The 18,085-nt window shown below is 35.9% G+C and overlaps 1 protein-coding gene across 3 annotated transcripts in view; it reads left to right on the forward strand.

Moving 5' to 3' along the window:
• The window catches only part of SESTD1 (SEC14 and spectrin domain containing 1), a 143,723-nt gene that overhangs the window by 41,568 nt on the left and 84,070 nt on the right, over window positions 1–18,085 (forward strand). The window contains exons 2-3 of one of the 3 annotated variants that reach the window (XM_039219064.1): window positions 4,530–4,609; window positions 7,553–7,661. In XM_039219064.1, coding sequence (XP_039074995.1) covers window positions 4,555–4,609; window positions 7,553–7,661 — 164 coding nt within the window. In that variant the 5' untranslated portion in view covers window positions 4,530–4,554. Of the gene's footprint in view, window positions 1–4,529; window positions 4,610–6,900; window positions 6,972–7,552; window positions 7,674–18,085 lie in introns of those variants that run through there. The other 2 variants (XM_039219065.1, XM_039219066.1) reach the window with 2 other exon arrangements.

Below are 18,085 nucleotides of genomic sequence, written 5' to 3' on the forward strand. Positions count from 1 at the left end.
ATACTTTTATTAAAAAAACTTTAATTTAAAAAAAAGTCAGGTTTTCATGCTGAGATGGTTCTGTAAAGTAATGGAAAGTTTGGATAAAGCATCCATCTCAGGACACAGTGACAAAAAATAATATTGCTTCTGGATATCAATGTGTCAAGGTACATCTAGTCTGGGGACTGAGACCATCTTCCTTTTTCACTTTAAGTATATGAAAAAATATATGGTGAAAAAATTGATACTTCTCAGCATAAAATCAATAACTTAGCTTGTAAACTTTGGATACACAGATACTACTTTAAGGGTCAGCTGCAGGTGTCATTTCTTTCTTTCCTTTTTTTTTTTTTTTTTTTTTTAAATGTTTATTTTCAAGGGAGAGAGACAGACAGAGGTGGAGGGGCAGAGAGAGACACACAGTCTGAAACAAGAGCTGTTAGCACAGAGCCTGACATGGGGCTGGAACCCACGGACTGTGAGACTATGACCTGAGCCGAAGTCAGACGCTTAACCGACTGAGCCACCCAGGCGCCCCTGCAGCTGTCATTTCTTTTGCCTTGTGGGATCTTAGGAATTCCAGATGCTGTTTTCTCATGGGTACTGGTTAATTGGGTTTTATTGTAGCAAGGCTGAAAACCTTAGTATTGACTGACATTTTCATTCAGAATAAATAGCAACAGGTTTAAAGAAAAAAGCAGCATTGTGTGATTGCAGGCACAATCTACTAAACTCTAAACTGCAGTTTAACTTCCTATATCAATCGAGTTTCTCCACTGACTAGATGAGAAGGCTACTCTAGGTAACTTAAGCAGAAAGGAGATTTATTGGAAGGACATTATATAGCTCACAGAATTGATAAGGATGGTGAAATAGGCCCGGAAAATAGTAAGGAACCAAGGCAGGTGGTTTTGCGCCTATGCCAAAAGAAAAGTCTGTTTAGGAAGCCAGTTCTCTTTCTATGACGGAGTTGTACTGTTATTGGAATTACCCCTTCAGGGCTGAAATCCCTTGGTGGGAGCGTCCCATTGATGTTCTAGAGCAGCAGTTGTCTTGTCCAGCTTGTACGGGTCTCTGAGATCAAAACCTGTTTGTTTTGTTTTGTGTTTTAGTATTAATTCGTTTTTTTTTGTTTTTTTGTTTTTTTTAGTTTTATAGCAGCACAGTACTTACATTTACTCTCTTCTGTGCTCTGTTCTTTTGTTTATTTATGACTTAAAATTAAAAAAATTTTTAATGTTTTATTTATTTCTGAGAGAGTGTGAGCAGGGGAGGGTCAGAGAGAGAGGGAGACACAGAATCTGAAGCAGGCTCCAGACTTGGACCCACGAACTGTGAGATCATGACCTGAGCTAAAGTTGGACGCCTAACTGACTGAATCACCCAAGTGCCCCTAAAATTTTTTTTTAATGTTTATTTTTGAGAGAGAGCGTGAGCGAGCGCACAAGTGTGGGAAGAGGTGGGGGGTGGGGGGGTAGGGAGGAGACACAGAATCTGAAGCAGGCTCCAGGCTCTGAGCTGTCAGCATAGAGCATGATGCGGGGCTTGAACTCACAAACGGTGAGATTATGAACTGGGCTGAAGTAGGATGCTTAACTCACTGAGCCACCCTGTTGCCCCAAAACTGTTTTTATAACAATTCTTATATCACTTGCCATTTGCACTGATGATTGCAGAAGCAATGGGAGGCAAAGGTTGCCTTAGCATGAATCAAGATAGTAGCACATATGTATATACTATATACGTGTTGTATATACATACACACGTATATAGTATGTATATAGTATATATATAGTATATATATAGTACGTATATAGTATATATATACTATATATATACTATATACATGTGTTGTATATACATACACACGTATATATTTTACATATAAATTATAAATGTGTATTATATATACATATATATTATACACATATATATCAAAAATTTTAATTTATATTTGAGAAAGAGAGAGACAGAATGTGAGTGGGGGAGAGGCAGAGACGGAGGGAGATAGAGAATCTGAGGCAGCCTCCAGGCTCTGAGCTGACAGCACAGAGCCCCATGCAGAGATCATGACCTGACCTGAAGTTGGCTGCGTAACTGACTGAGCCACCCAGGAGCCCCTATATATCAAAATTTTATCAAAGAGTAAAGTTTAAGCGCCTGGCTGGCTCACTTGGTGGAGCATGCAACTCTTGATCTCAGAGCTGTGAATTCAAGTCCCATTTTACAGATAGAGAATACTTAAACGTAAAATCTTTAAAAAGAAAAAAAAGTTTGCCTAAGTTCCTCCTGCCTACTGCCTTGAGTTAGTATTAGAATGTGGTTATCTATCGTGATAGCTCTCTTCCTGGAGCAGGCCTTTATCTGTTCTTTTAGGCAGCCGGGGGAAGGTAAGAGTTTCTTCCTGTGTCTTTTGTTTTAGCTCAATATAATCTATCCAAGTGGTATATCTAGGGGCAACTTGCTCTGAACCCTGACATCATTAAGCTTTCAAACCTGGTCTCTGACAAGATGGTCACAAGAGAAGGGACCAGAGATGTGAATCTGAGCTGTCTGGTTTTTGTAGAGCTGGGGAACTGACTCATCAGGTCAAGATACTGATCTGGAAACATAAAATACTACTGGTTTCAGATTTGAAATGTATAGTGTGAGTTTTTCCATAATTTTTCCTAGCAGTTGTATGTCAGCTGGGGCTAATGGTGAACAAAAATGAACGAATATTCAGGAATAAAATGAGAAAAATATATCCTATATAGTTTGACAGCATTTTTGTTTTGAAGACAGGTACAAATAATGGTGATTTTTTTTTTTAGTTGTATGCACAAAAGCTATAAAATAATAAACTTCTTTAATCTTTCTTAGTCATTATTTAAAATATTAAGTCTATGTTTTGTTAATATCTGAGGTTGTTTTTTTTTTAAACCTTTTTCTTAAAAAACCTACGTTTTTCCCCCAGGACAGGGCTGTGACTTGTTTTTAGCTCCAGCTGATAGGACAGCACCTGAAATGGGATAAGTTTATTGCAATTATTTGCTGAGCAAGTAATATACTTTCATATGGAGTCACATTTTCTACTGTACCTGAAAATTATTTTCAAGAGTAAGCTTTGTAGTGACTATCGTTTATAATACTGTATTGCATATTTGAAAATTGCTAAGAGAGTAGGTCTTAAAAGTTCTCATCAGAAGAAAAAAAATTTATGTAACTATGTATGGTGATAGAGTTAACTAGACTGTGTTGATCACTTCTCGATAAATACAAATACCGAATCATGTTGTACACCTGAAACTAATATAATGCTATATGTCAGTTATCTCAATTAAAAAAAAAAAAAAAGAGGCTATTAGAAAAAGAAGAGTATGGCTTAACTAAATAGAATGTAGTTCATGGAATATTGTAATTGTCACTATATTGTGATTGGTGGGTGTGAGGAGGGTCAGGGAGGGAAGGATAAAATGTGATAGAGAATACTCTCTTATATATGCAACTAAGTATAGGTGGATAATATAATTGAATCTTTAATTTTCTTGTTTTTTTTTTAAATGTCCTCACTTCAGAATCCTGTTTTAATAATATCTTGGGTTGGCTAAGCCTCTAGATGTCTGCCATATTGAAGCTTTCTTTTAAGGGATCCTCTTGGCCTTAGGCCTTGCTGTATGGATAGTCCCATTTTGTATTTAGCCATAACCCCTGGCTGTGGCCAAGTGGACAATAGAAAATTAAACCAAAAACAGTAAATATGGTAGGAACCAAACCACTTCCTCAGTAGGAAAAAAAATCAACTGGGTTAATCAGAATTTTCCCTGGAGAATTAAAAAAAAAATTCAGAATGTGGAGAGAGGGAGACAGTGGGGGAAAAATTGAAACAGTGTATTAGGAAATATCTTGAGGTAAACATGACTATAAGATGTGTTACAATGTGATACGGAGAAGCAAAAATATGAAAAATCAGACAGTCATTTAGTAGTGGAATGTTTAGAATTCAGCTGTATAATTAATAAGGAGAGGAATACAGAAAAGATTGAGTAGTTGGTTCGTTCCTTTATTCGACAGTAATTTATACAGTTACTGCTATGTACTAGACACTGTTCTAGCCCAAGCTACTTTGAAAAACACTTAAGCCAATGGGGTGCCTGGCTGGCTCAGTTGTTAAAGCATGTGCCTCTTGATCTGAGGGTACGAAGTTCTAGCCCCACCTTGGGCATGGAGCCTACTAAAACAACAACAACAACAACAAACCCAGAAATCATTAAGCCAGTGATTCACAACTGGCTGTGATTTTGCCTCCCAGAGGGTATTTGACAAAGTCTAGAGATATTTTTGTTGTTAGAGCTTGGAAGGGAGAATACTACTGGTCTTCTAACGGGTAGAGGCCGGGGTGCTGCCAAATACAAGTACAGGACAATTCTTACAAAATAGAGTAAGTAATCTGACTCAAAATATCAGTAATGCTGAAATTGAGACACCCTGGGATAAGCTATCATAAGAATGTATTTCATAGAATAATTATGATCTTGTAGTTGACCTTTAACTTTCTTTGTTTTCAGAATTGAGGAGGTTTATTGGAGTAAAATGGAGGCCTCAGTAATATTACCTATTCTGAAGAAAAAACTTGCCTTCCTTTCAGGTATGTTTTCTTTATAAAATTGGAAGTGTTTGATGTATAAATTTGTTAAAACTTTTTTCTTTGACAAGTTTGACAGAATTGCATTTTTCTGTGAAGGTTTTGTTTCAGAGATAATTCTGAGACCTCTCAGAATGGATAACTGTGCGAGTCACCTCTGTCACTGTTGGTACTTGGCAGGCCAGTATTTATTCTGTAATTGATTAAAATGACCTCTACAAGGTAGATGTCATGATATTTCACTTTTTATATAAAAAGAAAATAATACCGGCCAAGAATAATTGAACCAGCACCAAAATAATTATTTTTGAAATACAGAATTAGTTTGTATGGTATCCTGTATCTTAGCTTTGTCTTCCATCTTTCCCGAGATAGTTTCAGTGCACTTGAAGGAATTAGGAAACATCAGTTACATGGTTTTCACTTTTCACTGAACATGGTTATACAGGCTTGCATCTATCTCTAGTTATTAGCCCAAAAGCATGTATCAGCTAAGAATCCAAGAGAAACTGCAAAATACTATGTTAGTGTGAGAGCAGTAGCATAGTACTTTGAGTATAGTGATTTTCTGGAATTATGGATCATTGAGTAAATTTGCATGTGCTTTGGAATAGGTACTATGGCCTGCCTGTTAAGGGTTACTTTAGCTTTTTATTTTTTTTAATCTTTTTATCATCTTGCTTTTTCTTTCTTTTTCTCTTTAGATCCTATCAGAATTGTCTTGATCTTTAGGTTTTAAATGATCTAATGTCCTTTTAAAAAAGTGTATTGTATCCCTCTGTAAAATGGCATGTCTTTCTAGTGTAGATTATAAAGGATAAAAGAAGTTTTACTAGTATTTCACTAGTATTCTTGTTTCTTTTCTTAATGTAGTTCCTTTTTTTAAAAAAACTTTCCTTACCAGTTGATGCTTATATTTTCACCATTCTTTTCTAATATTAATGTACATTGTTGGTGTACTTTGTACAAGGTCAGCAGTATAACTTCCCATAAGTGGAAGTGTTAAGGAGAATTGATATTTAAATTTGTGTTTTGTCAGATTACACTCTAAGAATATTGCATCAATTTCTGTTTCTTGTAACAGTGTATGAAAATGCCTGTTTGCCCACACTGTTGCCAAGAAGTGATATTATTCTTTTATAATTTTTATTAATGACATTTTTGCATCTTTATGACATTTAACTGTGCAGCATTCAACTTGGTTAGCCATAACTATCTTGAAAGCCTTTTTCCTCTTGGCTTTTCTCTTTTTCGTTTACTCTAGTGATTATTTTATTGCCCCTTAGTGGTGGCTGAGGGCACGAGGTTAAATGTAGTCCTGAATGTTAGACCTGTCCCCTGAAGACATTTCCACAGTGGGTCTGCAGATTTGCTTGATGCTCTGATAAAGCTTAGTGATTTTTGAGGAGCAAATGAAAACTTCCCTTAGCCCATTCCTCTGAGCTTCCTCTGTTGACCATTAATTATTTCAACCAGTAATTTTCAAACTTGTTTAGTTTGAAAGAGAAAACCTTTTCAAACCAAAATCATTTGGGGGATACATTTTGAAAACCATGGGTATAATCCATTTTTTAAAAAAGTAAAACCTAGACAAAACCATGAGTAGTTGAAGTCATTATTGATTATCTATTAAGTCAAACCATTTGAATACATTTATTTATGTTAAACAAACTGGTTGAATATCATTAACTTATATGGGTATTCTAATAAAAGAAGGTCATTTATGGTAGGTATGTCATGAATTGCCCTCATGTCACTTATAGGAGTTGTTTTTTTCCACTTCATAGCTTTCAGTTTTTAGTGATAGATTTCTAGAGATCATACAACATTTTTACCTTTACTATTTGCTGGTTTTTAAGCTTCTGAAATTGCCATAAATGTCAGTGGGGTCAGAGTATGGACTTCAGTGTGAAAGTCAGTCATGTGGGGAACTTTTCAAGAAGCTATGTGTATTAGTTAGATTTTTAAAAAAAGTTTTTAGTGTTTTATTTTTGAGAGACAGATAGAGTGTGAGCGGGGGAGAGGCAGAGAGAGAGAGACAGACAGACCGACAAGACAGACACGGAATCTGAACCCACCTCCAGGCTCCAAGCTGTCAGCACAGAGTGCGACGCAGGGCCTGAACCCATCAACCGTGAGACCATGACCTGAGCTGAAATTGGACGCTTAACTAAGTGAGCCATCAAGGTGCCCCAGTATTAGCTAGATTTTAATGTTTATGGAAAATTGAAGAGGGCTAGAACATAAATGAAATGCGAGAGTGTTCCACTGCCTGGCTTTCATGCTTCTATATCCAGGTCCCATGTGCTCTTCTCAGCTGGGCAGGACTTCGTCCTTGTGAATGCAGAATGCTGGTCTGACCTCTGTGAGTTAACTCAGACCATTTCTTGTCACAGAATACTCCAGTACTCTTTTAACTTGGCTTATAAATTCTACCCATTCTTCTTAAGTCTTTTCTACAAAATTTTTCACCTTTATCACAGCTCTTACCATTTTCTCCATTTCTAAATCCTTTTTTGATAATACTTTATGTATTTTATACAGCACAGTCTAGCCAGTGAATTTGTATTTTATACTCTTATTTCTTATGACATGAGGCTTTTCTTCTGAGGTTGATTGGAAATTTATTTTTCTCATAAATGCTTACAGTGCTAGACAAACAGGTACTCGATTAATTACATTAAGAAACAGACTGGAAGCAAATTGAACAAATGGTGATTGCTTTAAGTGAGGATTCCATGGGTGAATTTTTTTCTTTTATTTTTTCTCAAATTTGTATAATTTTGCTTTATTACTATAAACATTTATAATATAGAAGATAAACATCTATTAGTTTTTTCTTTTTCTGTCATAAGCACTATTTGTTTTAGTAACATTGGACTCAAACATTTATTTAGTGCTTTAATATCTATTACATGTTATATTTATATCTTTTTCTTTTAATAGGAGGAAAGGACAGACGAAGTGGCCTCATTCTGACAATTCCATTATGCCTGGAACAGACAAATATGGATGAGCTGAGTGTCACCTTAGACTACTTACTCAGCATTCCAAGGTGACTCTAAAGGTGTCTTTTCTTAAATCTTGATACATTGTCATTCATTTACTAATGATTCCTTTTATTAAGGTATACATTGCTGTCTTACCCACTTTTATTAGTGAAATTGTAATTAAAAACACTAGAATTAATCATTTCTGATACAACAGCAGATAAAACAATTATCATATGCTCTTAATGCACTGAGTAATGTGATACAGATTTCCAAAATGTATGCACTGTCAGCTTTTAAGGAACACATAGATTGAGCATCTGTATACCATGCAACTCGAGAAAACATAGATAAGTGAATTTAGTAGAAAGTAGTTTTTATTTAAATGGCTATTTCACTATATAGATATAAGACTGTAGGCTTTAATATACTGAGGGAAGGCTATTAGGGGTTTAAAAACATTTTTATTTTTAAAAATGCCAAAAATGTTTATTTTAATTGAAGGTCCTTGGATTTTTAATATTTATATTTCTTGGGTGAAGCCAAAGTAAACTTTTCTTTTTGCTTGAGCCGACCTATCTCTTCAACAACAAAAACAAGCTTCCTCCCCAACTTCCTCTCCCATCTGTGATATTTGAGAGCTGAAGTCTGATTGCATGTTAGAATCATCTGGAGATTTAAAAAAAAAAAAATTCTAATGCCTCGGAGATTCTAATGCTCTCCAGAGATTCTGATCAAATTGCTCATATGAGGTCTGCTCGTCAGATGTTTCAAAAAAGTCCTTTAAACTTCCCAGATAATTCTAATATGCAGTCAGATTTGTAAACCATTGCAATAAATAATGAGAATGAGAGCAGATTTTTTTGTTTGTAGAATACTTCTTTGTTTTGTTTGTTTGTAAAATAGGTGGCAGAGGGAACAAAACTATCTCTTATAAAACACTTTTTAAGGTCCAGATAGTGAATTTTAAATATTTTAGTCAGAGCAAACAGTTCTTTGATTCTTGTTCTGTATTTGCATTATTAACATAATAGGTTATATCATTTTAAACCATCTTGCCAATGGTTAAATATATTTTAAAACAACTGACTTTATTTACACCTCCTTCTAATATTGGTCTGTAATTTAATGATTCTCTTGCTGATTATTTTTTCTGTATTGGAGAAATAGAAGTCTTCAAGTGAAAATTTTTAATTTTTTTTTTTTTTTTTACTTTCTGGAAAGGAAAATTATCAAACTTTATAGCATGTTAGTATCGTATAACTTTTCCTAGTCCTCTGAGCTGCTGATTGCTAATACGTATTATTCACTATTAGACAACAAACTAGGTAAACTACACTGGCTAGACATATTGCTGACACATTTTGAAAAATGTGCATGATTCATAGATACATGGTCAGGGAACTTAAGGGACCATCTCAACTAACTGCCTTATATAGATGAGGAAATTGAAATTCAGGTTATAGTTCCTTGCCCAGGATCACACAGCTAGTAATAGAGCTGGGACTAGAGTCTACCTTTGCTGACACCAATCCAGAGCTCTTCATATTTCAAATGCATACAGTGCAGTTGTATTTTATTTGAGGTGAGGTTCTGAGGTTGGAATGTAATGCACAAATTACTGACGGTCAAAATTATCCTTGAATAATGTCTAAGGAAGGATTAGAGATTAGAGACATACAAACTGTTTTTCCATGAACACGCTAGGTTTTCCTCCTGTGACACTGGAGGAACGTGTCACTGAGGCTGAGTTCCAGAAGACACATTTGGCTAGTGATTAAGTTTGTGATAAGAAAATGCTTGCCTATGTATGCTAGAATCATGCTCAGCCCAGCAGGATGCTCCTGTTATGAGAGGTACTGGGCAGGTTGAGGCAGGCTGAGGCACCAGCATTTTGACTCACATCTTCTGTCTGTTCACTCTGGATGTGCGAGCATCAAGTACAATGGAGGACAAAAGTAGCCTACACTTTTAAAATTTCTCTCTCTTTTTTTCCTTATGTAAATATATACATAATGCTATTCCTCTGTAAATTACAATGCAGGTTCTACGTATCCAGAAATACCTGCCAGCTAATAGAGAAGTTATGAATGAAGCAAGATGAAAGAACTTATTCTAGCTAGGCAGAATAGATACTTGGAAACTTTATTTGTGAAAATTGTTTTGCTAAATTTTGGCCTTCTCAAGTATTTGTGAAAACTGAGTTGTTAACTTTCAGTGTTCTTAGAACAAACACCTATAACTTCGGTGTTTAAAAAGAGTTGGCAACTCTTTATCAGTACTTGCTATTTCTTTAGAGAACTAGAGTGTTTTTGAGCCCTTCATTGCAAATCTGGAGATCAGCTTATTAGGTGCAATCTTAAAAACTGATTTTTCTCCTTCAGAATGTCTGCCATTTAAAACTGCTTTTACTTTATTTTTTAAATATTTTTTTGTTTCTTTTGAGAGAGAGAGAATGAGAGATTGCATGCGTGTGTGAGTGGGGTAAAGGCAGGAGAGAGGGAGAGAATGAAAGCCCCGATGTGGGGCTTGAACTCATGAACCTTGAGATCATGATCTCAGCCAAAGGCACATGCTTAACTGAGCCACTCAGGTGCCCCTCAGAACTACTTTTAAATTGCAATCCACCCAGCATTTTGTTATGAAAAATTTCAAATGTACAAGAAAGTTTAAAGAATTGTACAGTAAACACCATTATGCCCATCAGTTAGGTCTCCAGATTGGACTTGATCACATATCTACTTATTTACCCATCCATCTTTCCATCTCAGAACTATTTTTAAGTTTACCCTATCAGATTGTGCTTAGCGTGTATCTAGAAAGTTGTCCTTCTTATTTATTTATTTTTTAAATATAGTTTATTGTCAAGTTGGTTTCCATATAACACCCAGTTCTCATCCCAACAAGTGCCCTCCTCCAGGCCCATTACCTGGAAGTTGTCCTTTTTTAGTAGTATGTCTTAATTTGTTGTAGATTGTTTTTTCCCACATATAGATTAATCATATCTATCTTTCTTTGATTTTTTTTTATAAAGGGGCCATGCATTTTTATTTTGCAAGGGGGCTTGTGTATTATTATTATTTTTTAAATGTTTTATTTATTTTTGAGAGAGTGTGAGTGGGGGAGTTGCAGAGAGAGACGGGAAGAGAGGATCTAAAGTAGGCTCTGCACTAAGAGAGCCTGATGTGGGGCTCAAACTCAACGAATCGTGAGATTGTGACCTGGGCTGAGGTTGGACACTCAACTGACTGTGCCACCCACATGCCCTGAAAATTTTTTTAAATTTTTTAAATATTTATTTTTGAGAGAGATAAAGAGCATGAATGGGGGAGGGGCAAAGAGAGAGGGAGCTACAGAATCCAAAGCTGGGTCCAGGCTCTGAACTAGCAGCGCAGAGCCTGACCTGGGCTCAAACCCACAAACTGTGATATCATGACCTGAGCCAAAGTCAGATGCTTAACCAACTGAACCACCCAGGTGCCCCTGAAATTCTTTTTTTTTTTTTTTTTAATGTTTATTTTTGATTTCTTCGAGGAGTTGGAGTAGAGACACAGAGAGAGGGGATCTGAAGCAGGCAGGCTGTGCTGATAGTGGCAAGCCCCATGTGGAGCTTGAACTCATGAACTGAGATCAAGTCAGAAGCCTAACCGACTGAGCCACCCAGGCGCCCCAACACCTCCGTTTTTGAAATTGCCTCCTTGAAGAAGTTTTTTAGACTTTTTTCTCCCTAATCGTCTCCCTCCCCCTGAAATTCTTTTTTTTTTTTTTTTTAATGTTTATTTTTGAGAGAGAGAGAGAGGAGGAGGAGGGACAGAGAGAGAGGGGATCTGAAGCAGGCAGGCTGTGCTGATAGTGGCAAGCCCCATGTGGAGCTTGAACTCATGAACTGAGATCATTACCTGAGCTGAAGTCGGATGCTTAATGGACTAAGCTGCCCAGGTGCTGCTTCTTTGTTTGATTTATTTTAGCATAATAAATCTCTTTTCTCCACATCTTTGTCAACACTTGTTATTTCTTCTCATTTTGATACTAGCCATTCTTACTAGTGTGAGGTGATACTCTGTGTGGTTTTGATTTGCATTTCCCTAATAATTACTGATACTGAGCATCTTTTCATGTGTGTGTTTGTCATCTGTATGTCTTCTTTGGAAAAATGTCTATTTAGGTCTTCTGCCTATTTTTTAATCATACTACGTGGTTTTTCTTGGTGTTGAGTTGTGTAAGTTCTTTATATATTGTAGATATTAACCCCTTATTGGATATATCAAATTGGATATTGCAAATATCTTCTTCCATTCAGTAGTTTGTCTTTTTGTTTTGTTGATGGTTTCCTTGTTGTGCAGAAGCTTTTTATTTTGGTGTAGTCCTAATAGTCTATTTTTGCTTTTGTTTCCCTTGCCTCAGGAGACATATCCATAAATATGTTGCTAAAGCCTGTGTCTGAGAGATTACTGTGTATATTTTCTTTTAAGATTTTTATGGTTTGTATTCTCACTTTAATGTCTTAAATCCATTTTGACTTTACTTTTGAAGAAAGTGGTCCAGGTTTGTTCTTTCGCTTGTAGTTCCCCAGCTTTCTCAACACCATTTACTGAAAAGACTATCTTATCCTCATTGTATGTATAGTCTTGCCTCCTTTGTCAGAGATTAATTAACTGTACAAGTGTGGATTTATTTCTGAGGTGTCTATTCTGTACCGTTGATCTCTGTGTCTCTTTTTGTGCCAGTGCCATAGTGTTTTGATTATTATAGCTTTGTATAGTACATCTTGAAATCTGCGATTGTGATACCTCCAGCTTTGTTATTATTTCTCAAGATTGCTTTCACTGTTCAAGGTCTTTTGTGGTTTCATATAAACTTTAGGATTATTTGTTCTAGTTCTGTGAAAAATAGGGATTGTGTTCAATCTGTAGATTGCTTTGGGTAGTATGGGCATTTTAACAATATTAATTCTTCCAGTCTATGACCATTGTATATCTTTCCACTTGTTTGTGTTGTATTCAGTTTCTTTCATCGTCTCTTATAGTTTTTAGACTATAGATCTTTCATCTACTTAAAGTTATTCCTAGGTGTTTTTATTCTTTTTGGTACAATTGTAAATGAGATTGTTTTCTTAATTTCTCTTTCTGCTCCGTTATTAGTGTTAGAAATGCAACAGATTTCTGTATATTTGTATTCTACAACATTACTGTTTCATTTTTTACTTCTAATAGTTTTTTGGTGGCATCTTTAGAGTTTTCTATATATAATACCATGTCATCTTAAAATAATGACAATTTTACTTCTTCCTTAGCAATATGGATGCCTTTTATTTCTTATTTTTTGGCTGCTGCAATTAGGACTTCTAGTACTATGCTGAATAAAAGTTGTGAGAGTGGACATCTTTGTCTTGCTCTTCATCTTACAGGAAACACTTTCAGTTTTTTCACCATTGAGAATGATGTTAGCTGTGGGTTTTTCACATATGGCCTTTATTATATTGAGGTATGTTCCCTCTAAACCCACTTTGTTGAAAGTGTTTATCATGAACAGATGTGTTTTGTCAGATTCTTCTTCTGCATCTATTGACATAATCATGTGGTTTTTATCCTTTCACTTGTTAATGTCATGTATCACATTGATTTGCAAATATCAATCCTTGCATCCATGGAATAAATCTCACTTGATTGTGATGAATGATCCTTTTAAGGTATTATTAAATGTGCTTTGCTGAAATTTGTTGATAATTTTGCATTCATCTTCATCAAGTATATTGGCCTGTATTTTTCTTTTTTTGTATTGTCTTTGTCTGGTTTTAGAAGCAGGATAACATTGACCTTATAGAGTGAATTTGGAAGTTTTCCTTCGTCTTCTATATTTTGGAATAGTTAGATAAGAATAGGTTATTGACTCTTCTTTAAATGTTTGGTAGTATTTACCTGTGAAGCCATCTTGTCCTGGACTTTTGTTTGTTGGAAGTTTTTTGATTGCCAGTTCAGTTTTGTTACTAGTAATCAGTTTGCTCAAGTTTTCTTTCTTCCTGATGCAGTCTTAGAAGATTGTTTCTGGAAGTTGATCCATTTCATCTAGGTGGTTTAATTTGTTGGCATATAATTTTTTTTATAGCATTCTCCACAACTCTTCATTTTTCTGTGGTATCAGTTGTTATTTCTCCTCCTTTGTCCTTTCAGATTTTATGAGTTCTCTTTTTTTGTTGATGAGTCTGGCTAACAGTTTATTACTTTGGTTTATCTTTTCAAAGAATCAGTTCTTGGTTTCATTGACTCTAATTTAAAAAAAAAAATTTTTAATGTTTTATTTCTGAGAGAGACAGCATGAGAAGGGGAGGGTCAGTGAGAGAGGGAGACACAGAATCTGAAACAGTCTCCAGACTCAGAGCTAGCTGTCAGCACAGAGCCCGACGCAAGGCTCGAATCCACAGACCGTGAGATCATGACCTGAGCCAAAGTCAGCCGCCCAACCGACTGAGTCACCCAGGCGCCCCTTTCTAAATTTTTTTAAGTCTCTGTTTTGTCTCCATTCTCATCTTTATCATTCCTTTCCTTCAAGCTTTTTTTTTTTTTTTTTTAAGTTTATTTATTTAGAGGGAGAGTGAGTGTACCCATGAGCATCAGAGAGACCAGAGAGAGAGAATCCAAGCAGGCTTGGTGCTGACAGCACAGATGGAGCTCAGTCCCACGAACTGTGATATCATGACATAACTGAAATCAGCAGTCAGACGCTTAAGCGACTGAGTCACCCAGGCACCCCGTGCTTCTTTTTTATAATAACTTTCGGTCCAAGATTAGTTTATTTGAGATTTTTTATGTCTCTTCAGGTAGGTTTGTATCACTATAAATTTCCCTCTTAGAACTGCTTTTGCTGCATCCCAAAGATTTTGTGCTTCTGTGTTTTCATTTTTGTCTTAATGTATTTTTTTCATTTTCTCTGATTTCTTCATTGACTCATTGGTTGTTTAGTAGCATGTTTACCTTCCATGTGTTTGTGTTTTTTCTAGTTTTTTTTTCCTTGTAATTGCTTTCTAGTTTCATAGTATTGTGGTAGAATAAGATGCTTGATTTGATTTCAGTCTTCCTCTTCCTAAATTTATTGAGACTTGTTTTGTTAGCTAACATGTGATTTATTCTGGAGAATGTTCTGTGTTCATTTGAAAAAAATGTGTATTCTGTTGTTTTTGGATGGAATGTTCTGTATTTATTTTTTTAATTTACATCCAAGGTAGTTAGCATATCGTGCAACAATGATTTCAGGAGTAGATTCCTTAATGCCCCTTACCCATTTAGCCCAGCCACCCTCCCAGTACCCCTCAAGCAACCCTCTGTTTGTTCTCTATATTTAAGAGTCTCTTATGTTTTGTCCCTCTCCCTATTTTTTCATTAATTTTCCTTTCCTTCCCTTATGTTCATCTATTTTGTATCTTAAAGTCCTCATATGAGTAAAGTCATATGATACTTGTCTTTCGGACTAATTTCACTTAGCATAATACTGTCTAGTTCCATCCATGTAGTTGCAAATGGCAAGATTTCATTATTTTTGATTGCCGAGTAATACTTCATTGTATATATATACCACATCTCCTTTATCCATTCATCCATCAATGGACATTTGGGCTCTTTTCATACTTTGGCTATTGTCAGTAGTACTGCTACAAACGTTGGGGTGCATGTGCCCATTTGAAACAGCATATCTGTGTCCCTTGGGTAAATACCTAGTAGTGAAACTTCTGGGTCATAGGGTAGTTCTATTTTTAATTTTTTGAGGAACCTCCATATTGTTTTCCACAGTGGCTGCATTCCCACGAGCAGTGCAAAAGAGATCCTCCTCCACTTCCTTGCCAACATCTATTGTTGCCTAAGTTGTTAATGATAGCCATGCTGACAGATGTGAGGTGGTATCTCACTGTGGTTTTGATTTGTATTTCCCTGATGATGAGTGATGTTGAGCATCACTCAACATGAGAGATGTTGAGTCGGTTGGCCATCTGGATGTCTTCTTTGGACAAGTGTCTATTCATGTCTTTTGCCCATTTCTTCACTGGATTATTTGTTTTTTGGGTATTGAGCTTGATAAGTTTTTTATAGATTTTGGATACTAACCTTTTATCTGTTATGTTGTTTGCAAATATCTTCTCCCATTTCATCGGTTGCCTTTTAATTTTGTTGATTGTTTCCTTCTCTGTGCAGAAGCTTTTTATTTTGATGAGGTCCAAATAGCTCATGGTTGCTTTTGTTTCCCTTGCCTCCGGAGACATGTCTAGTAAGAAGTTGCTGCGGCCAAGGTCAAAGAGGCTGTTGCCTCCTTTCTCCTTGAGGATTTTGATGGCTTCCTGTCTTACATTTAGGTCTTTCATCCATTTTGAGTTTACTTTTGTGTATGGTGGAAGAAAGTGATCCGGGTTCATTTTTCTGCATGTCGCTGTCCATTTTTCCCAGCACCTCTTGCTGAAGAGATTGTCTTTATTCCATTGAATGTTCTTTCCTGCTTTGTCAAAGATTAGTTGGCTCTACGTTTTTGGGTCCATTTCTAGATTCTCTGTTCTGTGTTTTTGATCTGAGTGTCTGGTCTTGTGCCAGTATTACTGTCTTGATGATTACAGCTTTGTAATACAGCTTTAAGTCTGGGATTGTGATGCCTCCTACTTTGGTTTTCTTTTTCAAGATTGCTTTGACTGTTTGGGATCTTTCCTGGTTCCATACAAATTTTAGGATTGTTTGTTCTAGCTCTGTGAAGAATGCTATTTTGATAGATACTGCATTGGATATGTAGATTGCTTTGGGTACTATTGACATTTTAACAGTATTTGTTCTTCCTATCCAGAAGCATGGAATAGTTTTCCATTTTTTTGTGTCTTCTTTAATTTCTTTCATTAGCTTTCTGTAGCTTTGAGTGTATAGACTTTTCACCTCTTTGGCTAGATTTATTCCTAGGTGTTTTATGGTTTTTGGTGCAATTTTAAATATGGTGGATTCCTTGATTTCTCTTTCTGTTGCTTCACTATTGGTGTGTAGGAATGCAACCAATTTCTGTGCATAGATTTTATATTCTGCCACTTTGCTGAATTCATGGATCAGTTCTAGCAGTTTTTTGGTGGAATCTTTAGGGTTTTGCATATAGAGTATCTGTGAAGAGTGAAAGTTGGGCTTCCTCCTGGCCAGTTTGGATGCCTTTTATTTATTTGTGTTGTCTAATTGCTGAGGCTGTGACTTACAATACTATATTATTGAATAATAGTGACGAGAGTGGACATCCCTGTCTTGTTCCTGACCTTAGGGGGCAAGCTTTCAGTTTTCCCCATTGAGGACATTAGCTGTGAACTTTTTTCTTTTCAGAATTTTCTTCTGTTTTCACTTGAATACCCTTTAACATTTCTTGTAAAACTGTTTTGGTGGTGATGATTTCCTTTAACTTTTGTTTATCTGGGAAACCCATTATTTTTCAATTCCAAATGACAATATTGGTAGGGTATTCTTGATTGTAGGTTTTTTCCTTTCAGTACTTGGAATATATTATGTCACTCTTTTCTGAACTGTATAACTACTAGTATTGTATAGGTTATAGATTCTATATGTTCAGAATAAAAAAAAATCTATGGATATTTTTCTTCAAAGAAAATCTTAGTGAGAAGCAGAATTTATAAACAGAAATGAGGTCCACAGCCATTTCTGCTCATCTTTACTTTCTCTTTTCAGACTTCACTCCCACTGCAGGGCCCCCTTCCTCACTTTTAAGGAGACTTCTTGGAGCTTATAGGACTCTGCAGAGCAATTAGAAGATAATTGGAATATGAGTCTTAACACCCTTAGTTGATCATTGATATATTTTCTTAGACTTTAGAAAACTCAGTATAGTCTGTGAGAGTGTGAGATGGATTTCCTCTTTTTATTTTTTTTTAAATGGGACTTACTCCCAAGAAAGTCTGAGCCAGTGCCTTCCATTTTCGTCTTTAACAAATGTATTTTTAGTAGATTGGGATGTAATTGTATTGTCCTTCGGGTTACTCCACAGCACTATGGTTAAGTTCTTTGAATATGCTTTATGCTCTTGATGAGTGTTTTTTTTTTTTAAATAATTATCTCACTTATTTAACATATCTGTATTGAAAATTTATAATGTGCCATTTTAAAATATGACTTCTAAGCTAGTATTTCCTTTCTTTGCCGTGTAGTTTTTATTTTTCTGTCCTTTTTGTTCCCTTTACATATGGTTAAGTTTTCATCACGGGATGGTTAAGTTGTCAAGCTAGACTAGTACAGTAGCCCCTTTCTCTGTCCTCGGTCTCTTCCTACTTTTCAGGCAAAACCAAGATTGATTTCACTAAACAACAGTTGTGTCATCTCTGTCAGTTTTCTGTGACCTCTTTTTTTCTTCACAGTGAATTCAACTCCGTAGCCATTTAGTTTGCTGATACCACTGCAGACATTGTACATGGTGCATTGTGAGGCAGGAAAGACAGGTCTTTGCTCTCAAGGGCAGTCTTTCAGTCTTCTGT

Source organism: Hyaena hyaena, unplaced genomic scaffold, assembly GCF_003009895.1.
Source record: "Hyaena hyaena isolate Hyena2069 unplaced genomic scaffold, ASM300989v1 scaffold_785, whole genome shotgun sequence".
Taxonomy (NCBI): domain Eukaryota; kingdom Metazoa; phylum Chordata; class Mammalia; order Carnivora; family Hyaenidae; genus Hyaena; species Hyaena hyaena.